At 39.3% G+C, this 25,697-nt stretch overlaps 1 protein-coding gene across 1 annotated transcript in view; it reads right to left on the bottom strand.

The window, feature by feature from the left end:
- Nucleotides 1-10,384: 10,384 nt before the first annotated feature.
- GUCA1C (guanylate cyclase activator 1C) overlaps nucleotides 10,385-25,697 on the bottom strand; it is a 37,980-nt gene continuing 22,667 nt past the window's right edge. The window contains exons 2-4 of the mRNA XM_005492555.2: nucleotides 17,493-17,642; nucleotides 14,732-14,819; nucleotides 10,385-11,682 (exon numbers count right to left, since the gene is read on the bottom strand). Of these exons, the coding sequence (XP_005492612.1) occupies nucleotides 11,552-11,682; nucleotides 14,732-14,819; nucleotides 17,493-17,642 (369 nt within the window). The 3' untranslated portion in view covers nucleotides 10,385-11,551. The remainder of the gene's footprint in view (nucleotides 11,683-14,731; nucleotides 14,820-17,492; nucleotides 17,643-25,697) is intronic.

Genomic DNA, 25,697 nt, shown 5'->3' with positions numbered 1-25,697 from the left:
TTGCACATGGAAGATAACGTGTCCTTGGGCTTAGCTGTAGTATGATAACAAATAGTGAGGGAGACATGAGAAAAGAGAGATGTAACCCCTAGGGAATAGAGAAGAGCTAATGTTGTAGTGTGGCCAATGGACGGTGTAAATTACAGAATATTCATGAGCTTATTACTTGCTGTATAAGTGTGTGATGCTTTTTCCATAAATGGAACTTGCTACTGACTCATATTGAGCCCTGAGTTTTCCCTGCACCCGACAAATGGCTCATCCCCGACAAACTGCTCATTCTGCAACACATTCATCTGTAACAGAGACCACTAAAAGATGTGCTGTAATCATCACTGCTACCTAACCTCTGTCCTGCATGAGCCGATTAAATTGTTTTAAAATATTTTAACACGGTACTTATTGTGATCAATGTCATTCTGTTGCTCAGATCAATGAGAATGAATAATAAAACCCCATTTACTGAACAACAAATATTGGCTGTGTTTCCAGAACAGGCTAAGGGCTTATTGAAAAGAATATTGATTGTGCCAAGAAACATTGAGCAGTTATAAAAGTTTAATCATATTCTTGTTGAAGCATGCATTCAGTGCCAGGAACTAAAATTCTCCCATCTCCTGAGGATGGAAGATACATTTCCATAATGTTCTGCAAGCTTCCAATGCTTAGCATCTGTACTGAATGGTGGAATTGCTCGTTGCAAGTGATTTAGCTGAGATTTATACACTGCTTTCTGCACCAAGTGTACAAGCTGTGAATGTTTCTCATTTGCAATTGTCTAACAATGGCTGGGAAAGCCAGTGTTAGCCCACAAGATACTTTTGAAGTGATCAGAATAAATATTTGGTCTTCATGATTGAACAGCATATGCGTGGTTGTTTGGCGGAGAAAAGAAAAAGTACTCCACAACTTTGTGAAAGTTGTAAAGCTGGTACGTTTATTACAGCGCCGGATGCATGCAGAGATTGCTGTCCTCAAAAAAGGCATGCGTACCTCTGAGAACTTCAGGTCCCTTTTTATCTCCCTCTCAAATACATATGCATACAGTTTCACCATAGGTTCATATATATTCATTTTTATGAATTTCGCGTGACATTTGCCCCTAGTTCTTCTTTATCAGAAAGAATTCCTAGGTCAAGCTGACTTGCTCTTAACAGCAGTTTCTGTCTCTCTTTATGTCTTCCTGTCTCCCCTGTCTCTTCCCCCCATTATCTTTGTCTTCCATTGATGCAGTTTTCCCTTTAGCCTTGGCCTTGTGGCTTAAAGATGTACCTTTCTCCTAAATCAAAATGGATTTCTACTCTGGGGGATTTTTACTCTGTCTCATTGTCCCTCAAATCAGATGAAACTCCAATGATTCCTCAGCTAAAAAAGATTGGTTTCATTATAAGGATGTGTCTGTGTCTTAATTAGAAAACTGCTCATAAACATTTACAGTTGGCTGAGCGAACTACTCTGTTCAGGAAGTGAATAGTCATGTTCAGAATGGCACAAGTGCTGTGGTAGTGTCTGATTATAGAGGCTCTGTGGGGTTAAAGAGCAGAAGTGTTTGCCAGGAGAAGACAGGAAATTGTCTTTCTGGGCTCTGGTTGTGAAGACTTAGACTTTTCTAAGCTAAGCTCACTGCTGTGGAGAACAAAAACAAGATAAGAGCTATGTCTGAGCTACTATTTCCCTTCCGCTTTCAAGAAGCAATCCTCAGCTTCTCTTACATCTGTGGCAGTCTTTATGGAATTCAGTTGTTGCTGGATCTGTCCTGTGAAGGGAGATGTGAATGTAGCCAGGGCAGAAGTATCTCAGTGGTTTCCAAATAACCGAGACTGAAGCATTAACAAGGATAGTAGGGTTACACAGGGCATGGGCACCTTCTCTATACATCAGGAAGTCTTCAAACATGCTGCACTGTTCTCAGGTATTTTTGTATAGCAGGATAAGTCAGAGTTACGGAGTATGTACACCTATGGATTGTAAAATTGACTTATATCCTACCAAAAAAAGGGTGTGCTGTGAAGCCTTCCCCCCTTTGCCAAGCTTGTAGGAATTTATGGCTAAAGGGTCAGTGGGCATCAAGACGTGTCCTGATTGTCTTGGTTCTCTGACTCCTGATGACTGTGAACTACAAAATGAGGAGTTAAACGTGTCATAGACTTCAGATTTCTTTGTCTGGCCTGTCACTTCTGAGATGCAAAGGCCAGTTGCATTAGTGCCTGGAGTTCTGAATTTCTCTTCTTTCTCTTTCTGCCCCCACCCTTCAGTTGCCTTCTGTGAGATGTCTTCAAGGAAGTGGAAGGAAATGTCATACAGGAAGAATACTTTAAAATTAAGATAGTGTCTATGTGAGGTGGCTGAAAAATTGGAGTGTAAAAAAAATCATAAGGGATAAAAGACCTGGAAGCAAGTGCTAGGTAGCAAATAAAAACATGTGATGCATTGTTTGGGGTAGCTTGGGTGCAGCTAGATAGAATTAGGAGCAAGGTCAAGAGGAACAGGGACAGCCTTGAAAATCTTGAACCATCAACAGATGCACACAGTGTGGATGAATGTAGGCTCTTTTCTCAAGGCAAGAAGAAGGAACAGCATCTTCCTACTTGAGAAAAAATAAAACAAACAATGAGCAACACAAAACCAACAAGAAGATGTAAACTAATTCTTATGGTATATTTGGGAAGGAAACAGTCAAAGTAGCAAGTCCAGAGCACTTGCAGGGTTCTGCAGAGCTGTGGTGTCCTGAGGCACCTTGCCTACATTCACTTATCTAATCCTGATTCTCACACTTATGGATTCATAGTACAGCTCCCCTAGCTCCAGCTGTACACCCTCTACACAAGCCAGTACAGGTTCCTAATAGAACCTGTGCTTGGAAATGCCCATTTGAGGACATGTTCCCAGTCTACACTGTTACACCGTGGTCCTTCCCATCATGCAGCCTAGTGCCTACTGTGTAACTCCGAGCTGCGTGTCTGTTTATCATGCTGCTTTAACAAGATGAATGTTGTGCTCCCTGTAACTTAACCCGATATGCTCAGTTAAAGATTCAGTTTGCTTTTTGGCACAATTAAATAATTCAGAAAGAAAGCAAAAGAATTGCTTTTTCTGCCTTACTCTTATGATGCATGAGGTTAACCTTTATTTGCTCAGACATTCCTCTGTGATTAAAGGATGTCTGGTAAGGCCAAAACAGATTTATACTGTGAAGTGGGGGGTCTCAGCAAAGAGATGGGTGCTGGGAGGGAGCAAAGGAACTGCTAGTGAAGGCCTTGTACCTTTTGCTTGTGTGTTTTAAAGGATTACATGGACTACCACTGTGTGGAGAAACAACAGCCAATCGGGAATCATTTACAGATATATAGTGGGATTATTTATAGAGGGGAAGTTAGAACTGGATTTATACAGTTCACTGTATCTGGTCCCCAGATTATTGTGGAGGTTGTAGTGATACTGAGTCTCAACAAAATCTCCTTTAAGAAAAATTTTGCTTATTTGGGCTGCTCCATCTCTGTGCTCTGTTCAGTATCACAGATATGATATGTGAAGACAGACTTGTAGCCAAATACTAATCTCACAAACTTCACAGAAATTAACTAACACCATCTGTGGCAGTTTTTATTGCAAATTACCACAACATGTGAAATTTTTCTCAGTGATTAGTAGAGCCTTGTCACTGGAGTAGCGTCACAAGGCCTCCTTGCACCATGGCTCTCATTTCCAGATGTCTCTGTTAGAGATATATAGGAAAGGATGCTTGATTATATCTCTTCAGTAAAATGGAAGATTCTTCTTCTCAGTGTGCCTTGAATGTTAATGCTAAGCAGAAATGAAAGAAAATAAGCCAAGCAGCATGAGTAGCACATATGTAAGTAAGAAGTTTTCTCTATCACAAAGCTACTCCCCAGATGCCAAAAAGCCATTTTTATCTGTCCTCTCTTGCTTGTTCTCAGGGTTTGTTTCCCTCTCCCTTGATCTTGCAGTAGTACTTTGGACAAGTAGAAGAAAGCAGAAAGGATTTGCAGCAGGAAAAACCCCACCTCAGCAACAAGCAGACCAAAACAGAGAACAGGAAAAAAGATAGAATCAGTGAGTCCAGAGGAGAGTCAGCAAGATCATTAAAGGGATGGATCCTGTCTTCCAGGGGAAAGGCTGAGGGAATTGGGATTGTTCAGCCTAGAGAAGAGAAGGCTTTGAGGTGACTTAATTGCAGCTTTCTGCTACCCGAAGGGTGCCTATGAGAAAGATCGAGGGAGATTTTTTACAAGGACAGGTAGTGACAGCACAAGGGGGAACGGCTTCACACTGAAAGAGGGCAGGTTTAGATTGGATATTAGGAAGAAATTTTTTTCTGTGCGGGTGGTGAGACTCTGGAATGTCCAGAGAAGCTGTGAACACCCTGTCAGTGGAAGTTTTCAAGACCAGGTTGGGTGGGGCTATGTACAACCTGGTCTGGTGGGAGGCATCCCTGCACATGGTGAGGGGCTGTCAGCAGATGATCTTTGAGGTCCCTTCCAATACAAGCCATTCCATGGTTGGGTGATTCTGTGATTTGTTGGAATGTTGCCCCCTAAGTTTTATACCTGCGGGAAGGTAATTTCTTGCAGCTCCATCCTCCTTTTGTCTGTTTTAAGACCATTGATTAGCACTTCCCTTTAGTCCTGGCAACTGGTTCTTGCCTATTGCGCACATCTCGCTTCTCTCCAAGGGTGCGGCAGCATGTGGCACTTGTCTAAAGAGGAGGCTGTGAAGGGGACAGCAGAACACATCGTGAATCTGACTGGGAACAAATGTGCTTTCTACAACAACCAAAACCACCAGAAAATAGCAAATTAAGATTTATAATTGTGTTCTCCAGAGGCATTTACTAACCCTGGCAGACAGAACATGTTTCTGGGAGCTACCCTTTTTGGGGAGCAAGACTGCATTTATTTTGCTTGTCTTTTCTTTATAATTAAGCTTCTTAAGATGGTGGGTCTCATGTGCTGACCTACCACTACAAGAACTTCCTCTTTCCACTGATGATCTAAGAAAAAGCGGTTCCTAATTTGTGTACTTGGCAATCTCACCATCTTAAATAATGAAAAAAATGGACTGATTGTTAAAAATCATGTTGGATTTTTTATGTATTTTTGTGTATTTTTCATGACTTAGAAAATGACTAAATTATTATATTTTTCTCTAGAATCTGATTGCTAACTGACATGGACATTAGAGACTGAGCCGGTGAACAGCATATGAAAGGGAAGACTGACCTAATTAGAAAATAAATGAGGACAAGGGAAAAAAAGTTTCTCTTTTGATATGAGCACCCTTAGTACAATAAGAACAATAAAAACATATTTAGTTGCAATGTTCAACTATTCCTTTTGTTAGCAGCTTTTTAATAGTAATCTGTATTTTAAATTGGAGGGGTTTGAAATCTTCCATGATAGAAGCAATTTGTCAAATATTTGCAATTTAAATAAAAAATAGAAGAAAAGGTGCAAACTCTTCCAATATTGTCCAGGACCTGTAAAGCTAAGTGCTGGGGGTATGCTGCAAGTGTAAAACAAAAAAAGAAAACAACCCACATACTTTTTATTGCTTTAGGAACAAAGATGGAAGGGGCATATAAATGGATGGTAAGAAAGAAAAGCTGTCCCTGAAGCCTGATGGGAGTTTAGTCTCTTTTGATACCCTCAAAACTGTGTCATCCCTTTTCATATGTCATTGGCCTTTAAAAGGAAAATTATAATGATTTTAATACATCACCTGTTTTAAAAAATGTTTTCAGAATACTTCTTTCATTCCTTCCCTACATCCTTCACCAGTAACCCACTGAAATGCATAAAAGGTTAATAAAAGTTTAATGAGTGCTACACAAAAGGTTAATAAGAGTCTGAATAAATCAAGGATTTGATATATTTAGATGTTAGTGAAAAAATTCTGTTCTGGTTTGCAATGGCAAATCAATGGCATCATTGACTTATATGGGACCACAAATGGACTACAATTTCATATTCATTTATCATTCTGAGTGTACTTTGAGTTTTCCAGGAAAGGTGAAATTTAAGACATTTGTAATAGCTATGTATATGCAAGTGACTAGATGGTTCATGGGATAGGAGATCTAAAATACTACCATTTTTCTTTATGTCAGTTGCTTACACTCAGCTACCAAATGCCATTCAGAAGGAACTTGTGAGGAAGAATTTACTGTGTTTCCTAAATAAATAGCAGTTTTCCACACCATGGAAAACTCTCCATGCCAACACATCAGTTGCTACCTTGCTAACTTGCACAGCTAATGAAAGTAGTCTAGAGTGAAACAATGAAAGTGCCTTTATTTTATTGAGCTGCTGAACATTCTCAGTGAATAAACAGAAGACATCTTGAGTGGTCAAGTTCCCTTGGTACTGGAGAAATCAGGTGCAGTACCAGTGCGGAATAAACTGCTGGGCAGATTATCACTATTTCAGATTCTCTGTTTGTAACAGTGCTAATCTGATTTTTTTCTGAATGCTAGAAAATTTCAGAAGACTATTTATGTTTGTACCTTTGCACAGGAGATGATAAAGAGATGACAGGCTAACATGTCTCATCTCTTTTGAGCTTTACCTTCAGTGCATTGTTGGAAAAGATTTTGGTTCTATTAGGGCAGCAAGGAAAGCCAAATTTCAGACAGACCCCTCAGATTAAGTACCATATATTTTGCTTTTTGTTATGCACTTGTTGTCAGGTATTGTCTGAGGTACAGAACATGAATGTGCCCTTCCATAGACTCAGTCTCTTCCTTTTCCTCTTTTCCCTACTCTGACATTTAGACTTACCTTTAGAATATGTCCTTAGGGACAGAGGTTGTCACATCATGATAATCCTTAGGTGAGGCCTGATCTTTGCTACCTCCTTTTCCTTTTAAGGTTTCTTCACCTTTCTTTTCCTTTATGATTTTTGGTTGTTCTATGTCATGTCCTACCATGTCAGTTCTACCCAGTCCTCCCTCCCAGCGTCTCCAGTATTCTGCACAGGACATGAGTTTCTGTAAACAGTGCAGTTTGAAAGGTGACAAAAAATTCAGGCCTTAATTTCAAACTGGAGCCAGATGGTTCTTTGGAACTCAAAAGTTATTGTTTCAATACAGTGTTGCTTTTAAGCACAGTAAAAACTGCCTAGCAAGGTGTCTTGAATTGTCTTGCAGGTTGTGGACTACCTGTCCTTGGAGGTGTCCAAGATCAGGCTGGATGAGGCTCTGAGTAAACTGGTCCAGTGGAAAGTTCCCTGCCCATGGCAGGGGATTTGGAACTAGGTGATCTTTAATGTTCCTTTCAACCCAAACACTTCTATGATTCTACTGCAGAGGAGGTGGAAATAAAAATTAAGCAGTGATACAGCAACACCTTTAGAGTAATTAAGTTACCTTTAATGGCTGACTCTTCTGTCAAAGGGCTGCTGTAAGACAAAAATCAGTGTGGGCCTAAGCAGGAGATGTCACTTTTCATCCATCCAAGTATGAAGTCCAGCTGCTGGCCCTGCCCAGCACCACCTCCAGGAGTCACACCCTGTGCCTGAGAGCATTGTCCAAGTGCTGCTTGAGCCCTAGCAGCCTTGGGGCTGTGACCACTGCCCTGGGGAGCCTGTTCCAGTGACCAATCACCCTCTGGGTGAAGAACCTTTTCTCTCATGCAGGGCTTCTAAGCAAAAGCACCTTGCGGGCCTCAGGATCATCAGGTCAGCAATGCCCTGAACCACAGAAGTGTTTGCTAAGGTGTGTATATAACATGCACTAACACTGGGCTTTCTTTTTCCTTTTCTGCTGACCATTCAACCAGCAATTCAATCAAGCATTCTGATGGTCAGGTCAATTTGCAGTATACCTTTGTGACTACAAATTGCCTCCAAAATGATGAGCTGCAGCTTCATGTTGTTTCAGGACAATATTTCGGGAGGAGGGGTCACACTTGACAGGTTTTCCATGTGTTACCTGATTTTACTGATACACTTGATGGGCTGTTGACAAGTTTAGATAGAAGTTATGGCCATAATGCATTTATCTCAAACAGCTGCTTGAGATCGAATTGTGTTTAACTTGTCCAAAGAAATGTATGTTAATCAACTTAGAAAAAAATATTGTGTAGAATCTTATGTATAGTTGCCAACATGTGGAGTTAATGTAGACAGATAATTTTTGAAATGATGTGGCACAGTGTTTACATTAAAATACACCTATACTTGCATCTTAATTACACAGGTTTCTGCTAAATACTTTCAAATTAGTGTAGGAAATGAGCATTTCAGCTACACCTTCCTAATTTAATCTAGAAAAATATGACCAAGAATTTCCTTACATACATTGTTTTATAATGCAAACAGAACTCTTCCAGAATTGGTAATTCACTTCATATAATTACAATTATGCAGAAAAATTAGGCAAATTTAACTGGAAATACTCTTTAAAAAATCCACTTATAAAAAAAAGAGTCAGTGTATATAGATAGTAGTGTGAAAAATGCATATTTTATGATTGGCTTTTTGCAAATATTAAAATGAATATTATGTGTTGTATTAGAAAGTAATCCTGTATTAATTCTCTTAAGTAGTGTGGTAAATATAGTTTTAGGTTATAACAAAATGTTAAAATAGAAACTATACTATGTAGGATACTTTTTTTCTGAAGAAAGGACTTGTGCTGAGACAGCAGTCACAGGGCACCTAAATCTTTCAGAAAAAGAGAATTTATTCCTCCATTATCAGGAGAAATGAACTTTTTCCCGCCTCACACAGCCAGGATGACGCTGTTAGGCTTATGCGGAAGAAGCTGACGATGACCAGACAGAATCCTGTATTTGAATGGAATTTATGCATCATGTATGAGATGTATGAATACGCAACAGACTATTGTTTTTAAGGGTTAATCCTTTGTTAATGGGTGTCCTTTTTTGCGCTTGTGCTGCCCAGAAAAAGGTACCCAGACATCTGTAACTCTTTGTTTTTATTGTCTCATATTGTCCTAATTCAAATTGTCCAAATTATTATTACTCTAATTGTATTACTATTTTTATAACCATTTTATTACTATCAAAGTTTTAAAATTTTAAAACCAAGGGATTAGCATTTTTCACAGTAGCTATTTTGGCAAGTCTATCACTTCATTAGTTTAAAACAAAAAAATCCCAAATACAGCTGATTCCATACGCCCAAGCTGCTTAGATCGTACCATTTTATTTTAAATATTGTAAAGTCAATTCTGAAAGACCCTCATAGGTTTTAAATACAAAAGCGTCAGACTAAGAGCAGTGATTTTCTGAAGTCTGGATGTGAGAAAGCTGACAGTGACACGTGTGTGTCAAAGATGAATAAATACAAAAACATAAAATTCAAAACACCAGCAATCTCATACATATATTTTTTTTATTAAGGATGTAAAAGATTCAAATGTCAGATCTATAATGTCAGAATTGTTTGTAATGTCAAGTGATTCATGTTGCATATTCTTTCTATATTCCATTGATCAACCAGAACCTGGGATAATAACTGTAGATGATGGAGTAGTACATTTCATGTGCAACTGGACATGGATTTGGAGTGAATTTTGAAGAAAAACTCTTTCATATTGAAGTCTTAATAACTGTTTTGTTCAACTTGCACCAATCCTTCCACAAATTATTTTGCTTAATTCTGATGTTTTTAACAGTAATTAATATTAGTGTAATTCTTGCAAGGCATTGTCACTCAAGGAAAACTTAGTCCTGTGATATAATATAGTAATTTGATAAAACTTGTTACAGACTTGAGAACCAGATAGAACCAGAAAGAGCTATAGTTTTCCCTTTGCACACATTTCATGCCATTCCATTACAGTTCATAGAATTAGTCTTGTTATTTACAAAGTAAGGTTGTGCTTTGAGCCTGCTTTCCTAAAAAAACTGAAGAATATGTGATCGTGCCACATGCAGATGCCTTCCCTGCAGTCCTGGCTACCACCTTCAGAGACAATTGCAAGCCAGTTTGACAGGAGGTAGAAATCTCAGAAAGACTCCATTGCTAAAAGCTTTCACTGAGGTAATTGGAAGGGCAAAGACACCTAAATTAGTCAGGGAAAGGCAGTCTGTTTTGCAGAAGTACGAGTGACCCTATATCTCTTACCTTTTGTTTCATACAGCCCTGGCAAAGAGCCCAGTAAAAACAATTTTTTTGCAAAGGGAGGACATAAAATCAAAAGACACAAATCTCTGGCAGCGCTTGCAAAATGATTTGAGTTTTGCTACTCTCTGAACTTCTAATTTTGCTTTACAAAGACAACAAAATTTAATTCCAACATTTTAATTTAAAAGAACAGTGGCTGAGCCCTGGAAAAGACATCAAAATACCACATTATTTTAATTAACACATGTAATAAAATCAAGAGTAGTAGAGAGTTAAGGAGGATACACATCTTGGGAATATTGAGCTAGCTGAAGTGTTTCCCAGAGAACTTAATCCAATTTTGAGTACTGATTAGAGCAAATGTTAGGTTAATACAAAGCAGGCTTTGTTCTTAATTAATCTGGATAGAACACAGTCCTACCTAAAAGTTTGTGCCCACACTTTAGATAGTAGGTTAAAGAACACATTATTAAAAGAAAAAAATTATTAACTTTGTGTCTTTTAGAAAAGTTGCAGTTTACATAATTTCCATTATTTTATCGATTAGTCTGAACAGAAGAGATTGTGCTGTTTTCAGTTCGGATAGTGGTAATTTTCTTCATAGTACCTGGTATGAGACTGTGTTTTGGATTTGTGACCAAAACTATATTGATAACACAAAGATGTTTTCATTACTGCTGAGAAGCACTTGCACAGTGACAAGTCCTTTTCTGCCTCTCACCCCACCCAGCACTGAGTGGGCTGGGGTGCCAAGGAGCTGCGAGGGGACACAGCCAGGACAGCCCATCCCCAAACGGCCATAGGGATGTCCCACACTGTGTGGAGTCATGTTCTGCATGTAAAGCTGGGTGAGAAGAAGGAAGGGAGAGGATGTTCAAAGTGACAGCATTTGTCTTCTCAAGTCACCCTTATGCTTGATGGATCCGTGCTTTCCATGGAGATGTTTGAACATCTTCCTGCCTGTGGGAAATGCTGAATGAATTCCTTGCTTTGCTTTGCCTGCTCGCATTTTCTTTCCATTTTAAACTGTCTTTATCTCAGCCCACAAGTTATCTCACTTTTGCTCTTCCAATTCTCTTTCCCATCCCACTAGAGTGGAGTGAGTGAGCAGCTAGCCAGCCAGGTTTTGACCACAACATGTTCATAGAGATCTAGATCACAGAGACTTTTACAGCATCAAGTATCTTTTCTATTTTATGCAGGCATAAGTTGTTGGGGTTTTTTCAGGTTTTTTTTTTTTTTCCTGTGGCTGCCACAGTCATTAGCAAGGGAAAGAATAAAGAAAATAAAATGAGATATAGAAAGACTGAAAATTGTTGCTCCTGGAGAAGGCTGCTCAGTATTGCCTGGGCAGGCTTTGACAACATCAGCCTCTCTGAATACAATGAATATCATCTTCCTTGAAATTATGAGACAGAGACCACATCCATGACTGGATCCTTCAGACGCTGTTTCTCCTGCCGTTCTGTATGACTTTGAGTACGTTGGAAAGGTCAAAACTTTTCGTAATTAATTCCATTAGGTCCTCGTCTTTTTCCACACCATTGATAAACTCTTCTAAAGTCAGTTCCCCTAAAAGAAAGTCAGATAGTCTTTAGAAGCTTAGAAACACAGCGATCTCTCTAGTGAACAAAAGACCACTCACACCCGATTGAATCCCTTATGAAAGTTGCTGATAGAAAAATGCAGGTAGAGTATTTGCTAATGATTTCTCACTTTGCATCAGTCAGATCCTCACTCACTTGTTTTTCTGTTAAAACAGGTCAAACATAGTTTTCACTGAAGTCTGAAATAATTGTAAGTGCACATAAATGTGGTAAAGGAGCTCTAATGAAGCATGTATCAGGGCTGAATTTGGATGTACTGGCCACTTCTCACTGAGCTAACTGGAATTTATATTAGAGCTGATTTTAAAAGAGATTAGGGTGTGATTTGCTAAGGATTAGTGGTCATAGTCCCCGTGTTGACTACTAGGATTATTTAGAATCATTATGAGATGTAGGGAAAAAAAATCAGCAAAGTGGTTTGATATATAAATTCTTCCAAGGAACTGAAATGGCCATTTAGAGTGTGATTTTTTTGGGGTCATGTCAAAATCAGCTTATAACTTCGAAGTTTCAAGACAACAATAAAATCTCTTTTATTGAAGAGTAGGGATATTGTTTAATATTCCTCCTCTTTTACTGCTCTTTTCCCAGTCAACAACAGTTCTAGGCATCTGTCTATTTGCATAGTACACAGACATGTCCATAGTTCTCTGTCTAGAGGTTATTCCAGTGATGCTGTTTTACCTTAAGAGGAGAAATAAATCTTGGTTTAACAAGAAGAGCCAGATTGTTTCCTCTGAGAATGGTTTAAAGTTTCTTGTTAAATTCACAACAATGAATGATTTCTCTGTAAAATTAGAAATGACAAGGGCCAGGCGAAGAGGAAAATAGCTGGATGAGTTAAGGCCCCAGGGAGCAGCAGTTTTAGACATGTGTATGTCTGGTGAATGCTTAGTGTGCTGACTTTTGGCTGTTTTCATGTTTAAGTAGTCCCTGTAGGTTTGGAGGGTTTTTGTTTGGTTTTTTTTTTGTTGGTTTTTTTGGTTTTTGTTTTGTTTTGTTTGTGTTTTGTTTGTTTGGTTGGTTTTTTTGGTTTTTTATGTCTTGTTTTTTGTCCATGGCAGCCTTGGAAACATCATCTGACATGAAAAAGGAAAACTATCAGCATTTAAAAAATGTGAAAAACACTTTCTAGCAATAGTCAGTAAAGTTTGCTTTCTGTTTAGTCACATATGTCCTTGCTACACTGGTGAAAGGCTCATATAAAGAGGAAGGTCCTCATTTGACAGAAGTCCTGGTTCTTAGGCTTCAATGAAAGTACTAAGACCCTCTCCAAGAGCTGGCATGCAGAGCCCTGAGGAAGTTTGTTCTTCTTTTTTCAACAACAGCCTATATAATCATTACACAAGCAGACTCAGAACAAGCCATCTCTGTACACTTGCATGCACCATCCTGCTTTGTCACTAATCCACTCGCTTCCTCTGAACTCTCCTCCTATCCCAGACACTGCTCTTAGTTCCCCTCTCCTTCACTCTGTATTGCCTTTGACTCAGGTCTTTGGGTGCATGGGGTTCCTGGACTCATCACATAGACATGCTGCTCCATTTTCCTGCTTATTCAGGGCAGTTTGTCTTGGATTCCCTCCTCCTGATCCCAAGCTGTGCATTTTGATGTGCCAATAGCAGGCATACAGACCACACTGCCGTTGCCAGATGAGGTTACGCTGGCAGGCCCAGACTCACTTCTGCTGTGATGGGCCTCAGATTTCTGTGAGATAATGAAAATAAATTGCAAAACCAACTGGAGATGTGTTTTAAGAGTTGTTCCTTACAACCCATGGGATTATTTATTGTATATTAATGTAAGGAAGGACTTTGCAATTTATTTGTCTATTTGCACTTTTTTTAAATAAGCTACAGGAGGTAGCATAGTTGAAGCTAAATTTGGTAAAACTTGGCCTATTCCTCAGGTGAAGCTAGTCCTGTTGCTTTCCAGCAATTTAAAAACTAAGAACTATGGAAAACTGTTTGAAACGGAACCACTATGAAGATAATCCTCAGTATGTTATGCTTTGGATTTTCCTTGCTAAAATGTATGACACTAATGATGGTCTAGCTCAGATACAACTATTGCTTGCCAGTGAATGTATGGTCAAAGCAGTGAATAATCATATAATTTGGGTTAGATTTTGACTGTGTTATTTGCACTTCTTTCAAAATTTGTCTTCACCAAAGAGTGGGCCAAGGAGGTGGGTCAAAAAATCCTCCACTAAGGCATCCTCCACGTGCATCACAAGACCACTGTTTATACTCTGATTATATATTTCAAACAACTCTTTAAAAATGAGTAACTTCAATACACTAAATAAGACCATAAAAATGCCCCTCTCTGCCAAACTGCCTCAAATTCCTGTCTGTGACCTGACTTTGCTCTTTTTAGCTTTCCTAATGTTCCAAATTTACCAATGATTGCAGCAACTGCTGTAAAACATAGTTGCCAGTGGAAGGATTATCTTCATGATTAGAAGTATGAGGGAGGACATTAATCTGTAATAAATTTTCAATTAGAAACAACTCTGAAGCAGTGAAATGAAATCATGGTTTCCAAATGCAAGACCAATTGGCTTAATTTAGTATCTTGAGGAAAAACCAGGAGCATGTATCTTAGCATGCATTGACAGTCAGCCTTCAAGGAACATCCAATATGCTCACCAGTCTTTAGAACATGCTAGAACATGTAAAACCATTCATCCTATTTGGGTTTTTTTTAAGAATTTAAAATAGATTATGCCAACACAAATATATTACTCCCCCACTGCCAATTACATTTTCATATGCTATGCAACCTGAGAACCAGCATTTTGGATGAACAGTGCAGGAGCTGTTTTTACTGCATGTAATTACTGCATGTAATTCCTTTGTCAGTTGACTTCACTGTGAAATTGAAGTAAAATAAGGGCAAAGAAGAGCAGATTTGGGCTTTCAGTTATCTAAACCAGTCATCCTTCAGCTGCATGTTCAAATCCCTTCTTGCAGAAGAGTCCCTGCCAATGCCAACAAAACCTAGATTCTTACCGTCATTGTTCACATCTATCTTCTGAAATATCATGTTTGTGAACTCTTCAGCACTCATGTTGGTGTAGCCATTAATAGCCTGGATTGCCTGAGGGCAGAAACACAGAAAGTTCTTTCAGAGTTTTTCCCATCAAGTTGTGATACAATACACTGTCAGAAGCAGTACTTGAAGTGCAACTCTTTAGTTCACAAACCCTTTCAAAAATCACTAAATAAATAGTTACTTCAAGTAAATCGTCAGTAATAAGGACTGGGAATTTAATTAACATAACACAGCCTAGAGATTACACACTAATTTGCATATTTCTGAAGGTCTGAAGAACCCTGTGGCACCTCTCCTCTGTAATTAACTTTCGATTCTACATCAGCATTTTTATCTGGCCCTAGAGAGTTCCATGCCTTCAGAGAGTGCCCTTTGGTCTGTGTGATTTAAATGCAGTATTGTTTTTCCCATCTGAAAGCACATGCAGAGAAAGCCTAAGTAATATTTCTATTAAGACGTGTTTAATTTAGTAATCACCAATAAAGTCAGACTGGCCATCCTGAAGTTGGCAGTTAACTTGTCCTCCAGAGAAATTAAGAAAACCAAAAGAAACTCCTCTACTTTTTTACTTTTGTTTGTTTGTTTGGTTGGTTTGGTGGGTTTTTTTGTTTTGGTTTGGTTTGGTTTTTTGGGGGTTTTTTTGTGGCAAAAGGACTCAATATTTGAAGTAAAGATATAAATGTATGTTTTCGCAAAATTGTGTCCCATTGACTGGGAAAATATATGCATATATATAAACATGCATATGCATTATATAATGGGCACACTATAGAATTTTTTTTTCTGCACTTGAATTATCTTGAGGTGAACTGTGTTGTGTAAGATAAGTCACTGTATGTGCCACTTGCTTCTTTTGGTGTCTCTTTCCAAATATTATATTAGACCTCATATTTTAAAACAATCTATTAATCTATTCACTGATCTAGAATTCTTGACCAAATAAAATCATTAAAATGCCCCCTCCAAATGCCCCAACTTCCTGTCTATTTCAAAAAGCAGCAATAATTTTACAAAAATAGTTACATAAACTTGTTTCTATTACTAATTCATACTTTAGGTACTTTTGGTGTTTTGTATGTCTGACCCGCAGTTTTAAGTAGAAAGTTATATCCCTTCCACAGTTAAATTTATTGCAGTGCCAAGAGTAAATCAGTGGTTCTTGAAGTGTTTGTGTCACTGACTACCACAGAAGCCCCTTAAATAGTAAATACTGGGCATGGAAAGGGTGCATGGTTATTTGGAAGGCGTTTGGCAGTGGTATGTTGGTCCATAGTTTGCACAGCTGTAGAGAGAGATTTCATTTTAATAGCACTTCTGTATTTCTAAATTAATGTCTCAGACATTACACATCTTTTTGGACAAGCCCTTGTTTACTGATGCTTATTATAAGCCGGTCACCCCTTAATGGCTGTGAGCCTGTTTGTTCTTTTTTCTTTTTGGGCCCACCATTTTTAATCTAGTCTAGGTCAATGATTTAAGCAGGTTTAACTTAAAGTTCTTATACTGCAAAAGAGATGGAAACACACAAAGGTATAAACTGGTTTTAAAATCAGGTAAGTTAAAAAATAAATCTTCTTTACATTGGAAGGATTTTAATTTTAATTCTCACTTTGGATAAAGCCCCAGACAAAACACTGTTGACTTACTGGCTCTGGGTGAAAATTATTGGAGAATATTTGTGAAAGACAGATTTCATTAGTCTCAAAGGAGAAATCTGGAAGATTCAGCCTCTACTTCTATCTTTAGAAAGCTGCTCTTTAGGTGATCAGCTTTATTTGCTTGACCTGGTAGCTCCATCTGGCTCCAGCTCCTTTCAGTTTTGGCAGCAGCTATTTAAAGTCTCTAACAGCGACTGGCTTGGCACCAGCAGTAATGCAGAATCCAGGAAAAGTACATTCCTTGTTTGTTATGGCATTAAAACTTTATTTAGGTTCGATGCTCCCTGCAGCAACACTTTGATCTGTAGTGAGTCCTGTATATTTAGGGCACAGTATTGAGCCATATATATTTGTAAGGAGCCTTAACATAACTTTTGGATGACAGCAGCTACTGAAGAGGATATGTTATTTCATTAGAGCAAGTTGAAAACTATGAAGATAATTTTAAAGAAAGAATTGTACTTCTTTGGTTTTATGGGTTTGAAGTGGACCCATTTTCTGGAAAATTTTGGAAGTATTTTTATCCAAATATCACTGCGCGATTTAATAGTAAAATTATATTTCCATGATTTAGTTTTGAAATGGAGGTAATGGTGTTTGTAGTAAAAAAATCTAAAAGCCTTTCAAAAAATTAAAATATTGTAATATTTTATTGATATTTTTTTTTCTTGCTGCAAGATCAGTTTGAGAAGCCAGTTTTCCACAATAGACTGGCACATGTACTTGTAGCCATCTGTTTTGTTCATTATGCTGCTACTGTCTTGCCCTGCCTTATAGTACAGTTTATCACAGTACTGTCTCTACTGTTTCTACAACATTTCACTTTCAGTAAAGTACTTTATCTGTAGAACTATGGTTTAAAGTAAAATGTTACTTAGACATGTTCAATAAGGAAGAAACTAATGGCAGGAGTATCACTAGTAGCCACTGTTAATTCTGGTTTTACAACCATAAAACATTAGATAAAGTACTGACAATCCATTTACAGCACATGATGAACCACTGTTTCAGGGCAACGCACTATATCAAATGCTCTTGCTATTGGTCATAACTTACTTACCCTGAATATGCTTAATAGCTCTTTTTTGTCAATGCATCCATTTCCATCAGCATCATATAGCTTGAAATACCATTTCAATTTTTGGTCAATTTTTCCTCGTATAACCAAATTTATTGCAGCTATGAACTCCAAGAAGTCTATAAATCCGTCCTAAGAGAGAGAGGGAGAGAAAAAACCACATCTATTTAATAACACTGGTTTTCTGTTCTTTCTGGCAATTGTACAGGAACAGGTCATCAAAGTCCCTACAATACACATTGATTTATGAAGCATCTTAATATAGAAATTTTCTGTGGTATGAAAAAAGAATAAAAGGATGCGCTCAACTGTAAGAGCTATAGGAAGAGGTATTATAGGAAGGACAGTTTTGTTCTCCCCTGAAATCCGGGTGTTGTGGAGGTGAGGGGCAAATCTGTTCTGAGCAATTGTTATTGACAGTTTTTAAAAGGAAAATAAACAGTTTTGTGACAGTCTGACATGTGGAAAAGAGGAGTTTGGGATATCTGGTTTGGTACTAATGAGATATCTAGAGTGGAGTTGTTTACATCTATACTGCAGAACTATGTATGATTTCCAGTGCTGTTCCAGGTGCTGTTCATCTCAGGGATCATGTAATAAGTGTTTTAAAATTGTAACCAATACTCTGGCATGAACCCTAAGTACTGTGGTTTATCCAAATAAAAATCAAGTCGCTCTGATAAACATTTTACAAAGCCTTCAAGGCATAAACCAAACCCTAAATATTGAGAATTGGGGATATTCATAGGGAGACAGCATTTCAGATGGACTTCAGAATAATTTTCTTACTGCTTTGCTCAAGCTTCTGATAGAAGCCTGTCAAGGACAGGCCTCCATAGTGAGGTTCTTCTGTTTCTGTAGACACAGAATGTGTTTAGATGTGGTTAGGATGGAAGAAGCAGTTGCTGAATTTGGATCCTACTTGCTCCAACTGTTTCTCATGTGCATACAAAAAGAAATAAGAACTGGTAAATTTAGTCTTGTGATCAAAATCCAATTGGTCAGAATCCAATTGCTCAGAAAACCTTGGAAAGACTTGTCAGTTTCAGATGGCCTTTGACTGAAAAGAGAAGGTTGGATGAGTATTCAGTAGGTTTAGCATGTTACTTAGTTTTATTGCCATATATCAACAGACATCTTGCCAGTTGAGGTTTACAGGCATTAATCAGTCCCTCAATATTGTACTACAGGAAAAGAAGATTGGTAAGGATGCACTGCAACTCATTGCCAAAACCAGAATCCTAAAGTAATTTAGGTTGGAGAAGACCCTCAAGGTCACTAGGTCCAACAGTTAATGCACAGATACCAAGTACATCACATACTGTGTCCCTAAGTGCCACACCTTACATGTCTTCTGAAGACCTCCTATCAGTATATTTTTGTGACAAGGAACTGAACATGTGAGCATGCAAAGAATGACAACAAACAGGAATTTATAAGGGCTAGAATATACTAAAATTGAGAGCTCTTCTGATCAACCTTCCATTGAAAACAAATCAAAATGCCTAAAGCATTGAGAGGAATGGCAGATTTGTCTTTACAAACAAGCTGTGGGCCTGCTGGTAGGTAAAACTAGCACTGGGAGATAAAAGAAACAGTGGGAAGGATTCCACTGATTGAAGAATGGAAAAAGATATTTTCTTTTACAAATAAACTTTAGGGTTGGTGATAAATTAAATTGGACATTGAAAGATGAAAGAAACAATGAGGAAGAAAAACCCCTAAATTCCATAAGAATTAAAAATTAAAAGGGAGGGTTATACGTTAGCGAGAAATCTTTGGTATCAGGTGTTTTGGGAAGTCTGAGCCTCTCAAGTACCTCAGCCAATGGGAAAGAGAAAAGGGAAACGCGGCTGGATATTAGGATAAAAAGTGAGGCTGCATCCTCCAAAAATTTGAGAGACCCCAGGGGAATGCCCCATGGCCTCTCCCTTTATTTGAATAAAGTAAAAGGATTCCTCTGTGTCCTTTTTGGACATAAACCTCTAATGTTTGTGGATTAATTTTCCTAACAGCATCCCCACACATCTTCACAATTGATTGTGGAAGTGAATGTAGGTTCTCAAAGATTGGATACATGTTTTGAAATAGGAGTCCATCTTCTATTTTTTTTCTTTTCTTCATTCTCCTCTTAGATTCCTCACATTTGTGCCCTCAGGATACTGATCAGGGTCAGAGCTCCTGGGAGACCCTTGTAGTGCTTGTTTCGATTTCTGTGCAAGGCTGATCAGCAAAGTGGCACCTAAGAGATAAATCCAATGTATTCAAACACACTGGATTCAGCCTTCATGCAGAAATGGTGTGTGCATAAGCCGTGCACACTGACCATTGCCTCACAGACCCTCTGCAGGATCTCTAGTAGTTGCTTGTTTTACTGTAATTCCAATCACAAGCAAATGCAGCAAAGACACCATTCAACCACTGTTTAAGATTAAATAAAATTTGACAGTAACTGCATATAATTTTCAAACAAAATTAGGCCCAGTGTTAAAAGCAGATGCTTAACCAAGAATGTCACATCAGGCACTACAAACTTAATCTTCTTTTTGGCACAGTGGCTTTAATTTCTATTTTGCAAGTATTATTTCAAGAAGGATCTCATAAAGTATTTTACTGGAGGTCAAAATGTATTTTGCTGATTGCATTTCCATCATCTGATTTGATATATCTATAAGAATGTGGTTAAATGCATTTTACATTGCTGCTTTTTTATTGCATTTCATACTGCTTATTGCAACTACAGATTAATTTAAGGATTGCTGTATATCCATGAGCAGATTAATTTTCTTCTTACTCCCTTACATTTCACTTGGGATTTTGGAAAATATAATTTTATTTGCTTTCTTTCTGCATCTTGGTGTCACTGTTGTTGCTCTGACAAAACATCAGGAATCTGGACAGTGTAATAACCAGTCTAATGTGTTTGGGCATGTAATTCTCATCTGGTAGATTATATGGCCTGTCCCAAATAGGAAGGGACTGAAGGCCAGGATGAAAAAACTCCCACCTCTGAAAAACACGTGGGAGAAACTGTAGTTGTCAGGAAAGCCCTTGCCACTTTCTGCAGTTATGGGAACACTACTGGTGACATGGTAGCGAGCAGTCCTTTTCTATTTCTCAGGAACAAAAATACTGAGAAGACTTAGACATGTTTGTCTACTTGATGTGCAACCAGAAGCATTTAATAAAAGTATTGATGAGAAATATAATGTTTTCCTTTCTACACCAAAAAACATACATTGTAGGTAAAAAAAAAGACATTTATGGGATAAAGAAGGCTACAGTGATCTTGTTGCACATATACAGATCTTTCTGAGATAAAGAGAAATATTGCACTTTTTACAGTAGCATCTCAAAATACTACATTAAACAGTGAAAAACATAATAACAGTAACCTAAGAAGATCATCCTGTGGTTCTGTGAGTACAACAAATAATGCGATAAATGTGTTATGATGTTATTAAAAGAGTACTGCTGCGCTGATTTACCCATCTGCTGTTCTATAATCAATCTCAGTACAAGTATCTAGGTAGGTCCTTATGTGTCTCTGGGCTCTGTAAAATACCTCTCTGCAGCATGCACAGCAATGTATCTGTTGCCTGTTAGGAAGTCATTAATTTACAAACAAACAGCTACTGTAAGAATAATAAAATAATTTTTTAAGTAATGCCCAACATCATAATAAGCAGAGCTGACTACCAGTGGTGGAAGTTACAAATTATTTACTTTTGGTGTTTAACTCTGTAATTGTCAAATATTTGTAATATTTTTATTAAATGGAATTAATACTGGTGAAACCCGCTTATTCATCATGTTAGGATACAAGACAAATTTGGGTGTGTGAAGGTTTCTTTTCCATGTCTGCATTGTGCTGGCTCTGCCTTCCTTGCCTGCAGCACATTGCCTGGGGCACCTGTAGGGATGGTGCAATCCTGCACCCTCCCCTGCCCAAATGAACAAATGAGCAGGAAGGGGCACGTGGAGTCATTTTACCCTTTTTACCCATTTTTTACCCATTTTACCCTTCTGCGTGTGGTGTAAAATAGAGGAACAGAACTCTCCTCATGTGGTTCTGAGGAGTGGGCTGGAGACATACCAAAAGAATGGGTTCAGAACTTCTTTTACATGCCTCAAAGTCTCCAGTATTTCTATACATAGTAGGCTTAATAAAGGTGTAGATCTATTTTTAGTCTTTTAACAGCTTGACTGGCTGAACTAGAAGTTTAAGGACACTTTCGGGTCATGCCTGTGTTTGTGCCCTTTGATACTGTGCTTTTGTAACTTGTTTTGCTTTTGTTGATGAGTGATTTTTTAAGCCTCTTGCAACAGATTGATTCACACAACAAAGAGAGAAAGAGGCTCCAAAAATGCAGGTAGAGCTTGCTGATGGTATGAAATTGGTCCTCAGGGCACTATCATTTGTGAGTGCCTAAGGCTCAGAGCCCATTCAGTTTTTCATTAGCTACTGGATATCCTGAGGAAAAAGGAATTTAATTTCGTCCTTTTATGAGAGATTTTTGCTTCAGGCTGTCAGTTGAACCTTTACTGGAGGCTGCTCACCATTATTTGGTGAGGACACAGATGTGTGTCCCCGGGGACAAAGCTGGGCAGGGCGGGACATTATACAAGGGCCATTAATACTCCAGCCCTGGAGCTGTAGGAGGGCATTATTGGCTTCCAGAACAGCACTGCTAATCTTCACAGATCCCTAAAAAACTCTTATGACTTTAAACTGTAGTAGAGATTAAAAATAATTGACTTGTCAGCTATGAATACACAGCTGACCTGAAACAGCACGGTTATCCAAGGCTGTGCCAGAGTGATCTGAACTTGGTGTTTTGGCTGCCTGGCTCTTCCCTGAGAGTGATTTTCTAGCAGTGACAGGGATCCCCTACAGGGATAGTCAGCCATCTCATACCTCATGCTGTGGCCAGGCTTGTGGAAAGGAACAATTTCTGTCCCTGAAAACCCTATGGTGAGTGAGCTTATCATTTTACTTGAACCACCGTGGGCTCCACCAAGAGTTTATACACAATAAGCAGTGACTTGTTTCCAAAATTGGTTCCTTAAAAATCTCTAAACTCAATCTGACATCAGGAGAATAGCTCAAATTGTTTATCAGGATTAACAAGTGTGCAAATATAAATGGTGCAAGTAATTCAAATCTAGGGCTTAGGTCATTAAGCCACCTTCTTTCCCAACTGCCTGTCTTTCAGAATAGTCCTTAAAACCTCTTAAGGGAGAGGGAGGAGGCATGGGTCAAACAGCTCAGAATAACTGTGAAATTTATAGCTAATCCTACGTGCTTCTTTCTTTCTTTCTAGATCCAATTACAAATGTAGCACTGCTTTCTCTGACCTCAGAAACCTAAAGGAGGATTCATTTCACTCCATTTCTTCTTCCCGCGTTTCATGGAATCACAGAATTACAGAATCGTGGAAAAGACCACAAAGATCATTGAGTCCAACCATCCTCAGTTTGTTTTTGCTTCTGAGCACTTTCATTTGTTCCTCAGAGGTTGCAGCTGCAATTACTGAAGAAATAAAGAGCTACTTGTAACTCTGTTACTTTGATACTTCCCTAGGATCTGATATTGCAGTTTGGGCTTGGCCAGACTCACAAGTTTTGTAAGTAAACAGAGCTGGCATTTGTCATGGGGCGGGGGAGACCTCAGCAAGGAAACATTATTAAATAAGGATGAACAACAAAGCAGGGAATTAGGAGCTGCAGATTGTTAAGCGGTTTTGTAATCAGTGTATTCTCATGATTACGTAAAGGGATGAGGCTGTATTGACCAGGCTGTTACACAAGGTTCTGCTGTGCCCAGATGAAGAGGACCTCCAAGGTTTGGGGACTTAAAAATTACCAGGACATTTGCATTGGAGGAGTTGGAAATACAGAGCCAGCTATATGTCCTGGATCTCAGAATTGCAGGCTACCCTGGTAAAGCCTGGCGAAATCCAAAATGTTAAGATGACAAACAATTGCATTTCTTTAAAATTAACAACTACCCCCTAACTCCTTGCCATCATAGACAATTTTCTTTTAAAAATTGTCTTCTGGAGAAGACAAGGAAGTCACCAGGCTGGGGCTTCTGCCCAGGAAGGCTGTACTGTAAAGACCTAGCCCTCTGCCATCCTCTCCTGGTTGCTGAGGTTTAGTTCTCTGCACTCCTAATTTTGAGCCTTTGCTTGTGCTTTTAGGAACATCTTTTCCAAATTAAAGCAGTAGGCAAGACAGGAAAAAAAACTGAAAAATGCAGCTGTGACATCTTAACACATTTTCCAGGAAACTGATAATCCTAGCAGATCTTTCTTGTTTGACAAATTCAAAAACGTAGCAGGACAAACCTCCAGAAAAAGTTGTCTTGGTTTGAAAGAAAGATGTCTCCCAAGGAAAGTGGGAGGAAATATGACGCCCTTCCCTCCTAATTACTATAACTTTGAAATTAAGGAGCTTTCAGGCAGAGGTGTGGGAAAAGGAATAACAGTTCTTTACTAGTGTGTACAACAAGGCAAACAACAACAAACAGAGCCAGAGTCCCAGGCGCAGCCATCTCTCGGCCCCAGGCACTTTCCCCTTCGGTGTAGTGATGCCCACAGCCGGCAGGGGCGCTGTCGGCTCCCAGCTGGGCAGGGCAGGTGCAATGATTCCCCACAGCTGCAGGGGGCGCTGTGGCGCCAGCAGAGTCACATCTTCCTCACGTGGTCTAAAATTAGACCATAACTCAAAACTCATAGTGTTAAATCCTACAGTCAAGAATTCTAACTGTACTTGCAGTAAGCAAGTGATGATTTTATGATAATTAAGGCCTTTAGTTGGTAATGACAAATTATTACAACAGAAGTTTGTTTTATTACAGCAGTGCTGGCTTCAGACCCTCTGTACCTTCGGCTCCAGAATCCCAGTGGTTGGCCTCGAGTCTCCCCAGGCACCTTCTGCCAAAGGCTCCAGGACAAACCACTGTTCCCGGCTGCAGAGTAGAGCACGTTCTTCACCTCTGGTCTCATCGTGACTGGGCCAAGGGCTACTGCATGAGCAATCTCCTGCTTGATCTGTGCAAAGGCTTGTTGCAGCTCAGGGCCCCAGTGGCAATTGTTCTTCTTATGGGTGACCAGGTAAAGAGGGCTCACGATCTGACTGTACTCAGGAATGTGCATTCTTCAAAAGCCTATGGCACCTAGGCAAGCTTGCATTTCCTTCTTGGTGGTTGGCAGAGACATTGGGGTGATCTTATTGATGATATCGGTGGGAATCTGATGCCATCCATTTTGTCACTTCACTCCCAGAAACCAGATCTCTTGAGCAGGTCACTTACCTTTACTCTTTTTGGTGGCAAAGCTGGCTTCCAGAAGAATCTGGATGATCCTTTCTCCTTTCTCAAATACTTCCATTGCCGTGTTCCCTCACAAAATGATGTCATTGATGTATTGCAGATGTACCAGAGCCTCACCCTTTTCCAGTGTGCTCTGGATCAGTCCATGGCAGAAGGTAGGACTGTGTTTCTACCCCTAGGGCAATCGGTTCCAGGTGTACTGCACTCCTCTCCAGGTGAAAGCCAACTGAGGCCTGCATTCTGTTGTCAGAGGAATGGAGAAAAACGTGTCAGCAATGTCAATAGTGGCATACCACTTCGCTGCCTTGGACTCCAGCTTGTACTGGAGTTCCAGCATGCACAGCAGCGCTCAGTGGTGGAGGCACTTCATTAAAGCCACGATAGTCCACAGGCAATCTCCATTCTCTGTCAGACTTGTGCACAGGCCAAGTGGGGCTGTTGAAAGGTGAGTGGGTTTTGCTGACCACCCCTTGGCTCTCCAGCTCACGGATCATTTTGTGGATGGAGATCACGGCATCTCAATTCATCTGGTACTGACAGCAGTGTACTGTCAAGGTGGCAGTTGGTACTAATTTTTCCTCCACTTTCAGAAGTCCAACTGCAGAAGGATTCTCTGATAGTCCAGGCAAAGTGTTCAACTGCTAATGTTCTCTGCCTCTACAGCAGCTATGCCAAAAGCCCATCTGAGTCTCTTTGGGTCTCTGTAATAGCCATTCTGGAGGAAGTCTATGCCCAGAATACATGGGGCCTCTGGGCCAGTCACAATAGGATGTTTCTTCCACTCTTTTCCAGTCAGGTTCACCTTGGCTTCCAACAGGATCAATTGCTGTGATCCCCCCGTCATCCCAGCA

Source organism: Zonotrichia albicollis, chromosome 2, assembly GCF_047830755.1.
Source record: "Zonotrichia albicollis isolate bZonAlb1 chromosome 2, bZonAlb1.hap1, whole genome shotgun sequence".
In the NCBI taxonomy this organism is placed as follows: Eukaryota; Metazoa; Chordata; class Aves; order Passeriformes; family Passerellidae; genus Zonotrichia; species Zonotrichia albicollis.
Note: the sequence above shows the minus strand (reverse complement) of the source record. Positions and strands in the feature narration are given on the sequence as shown.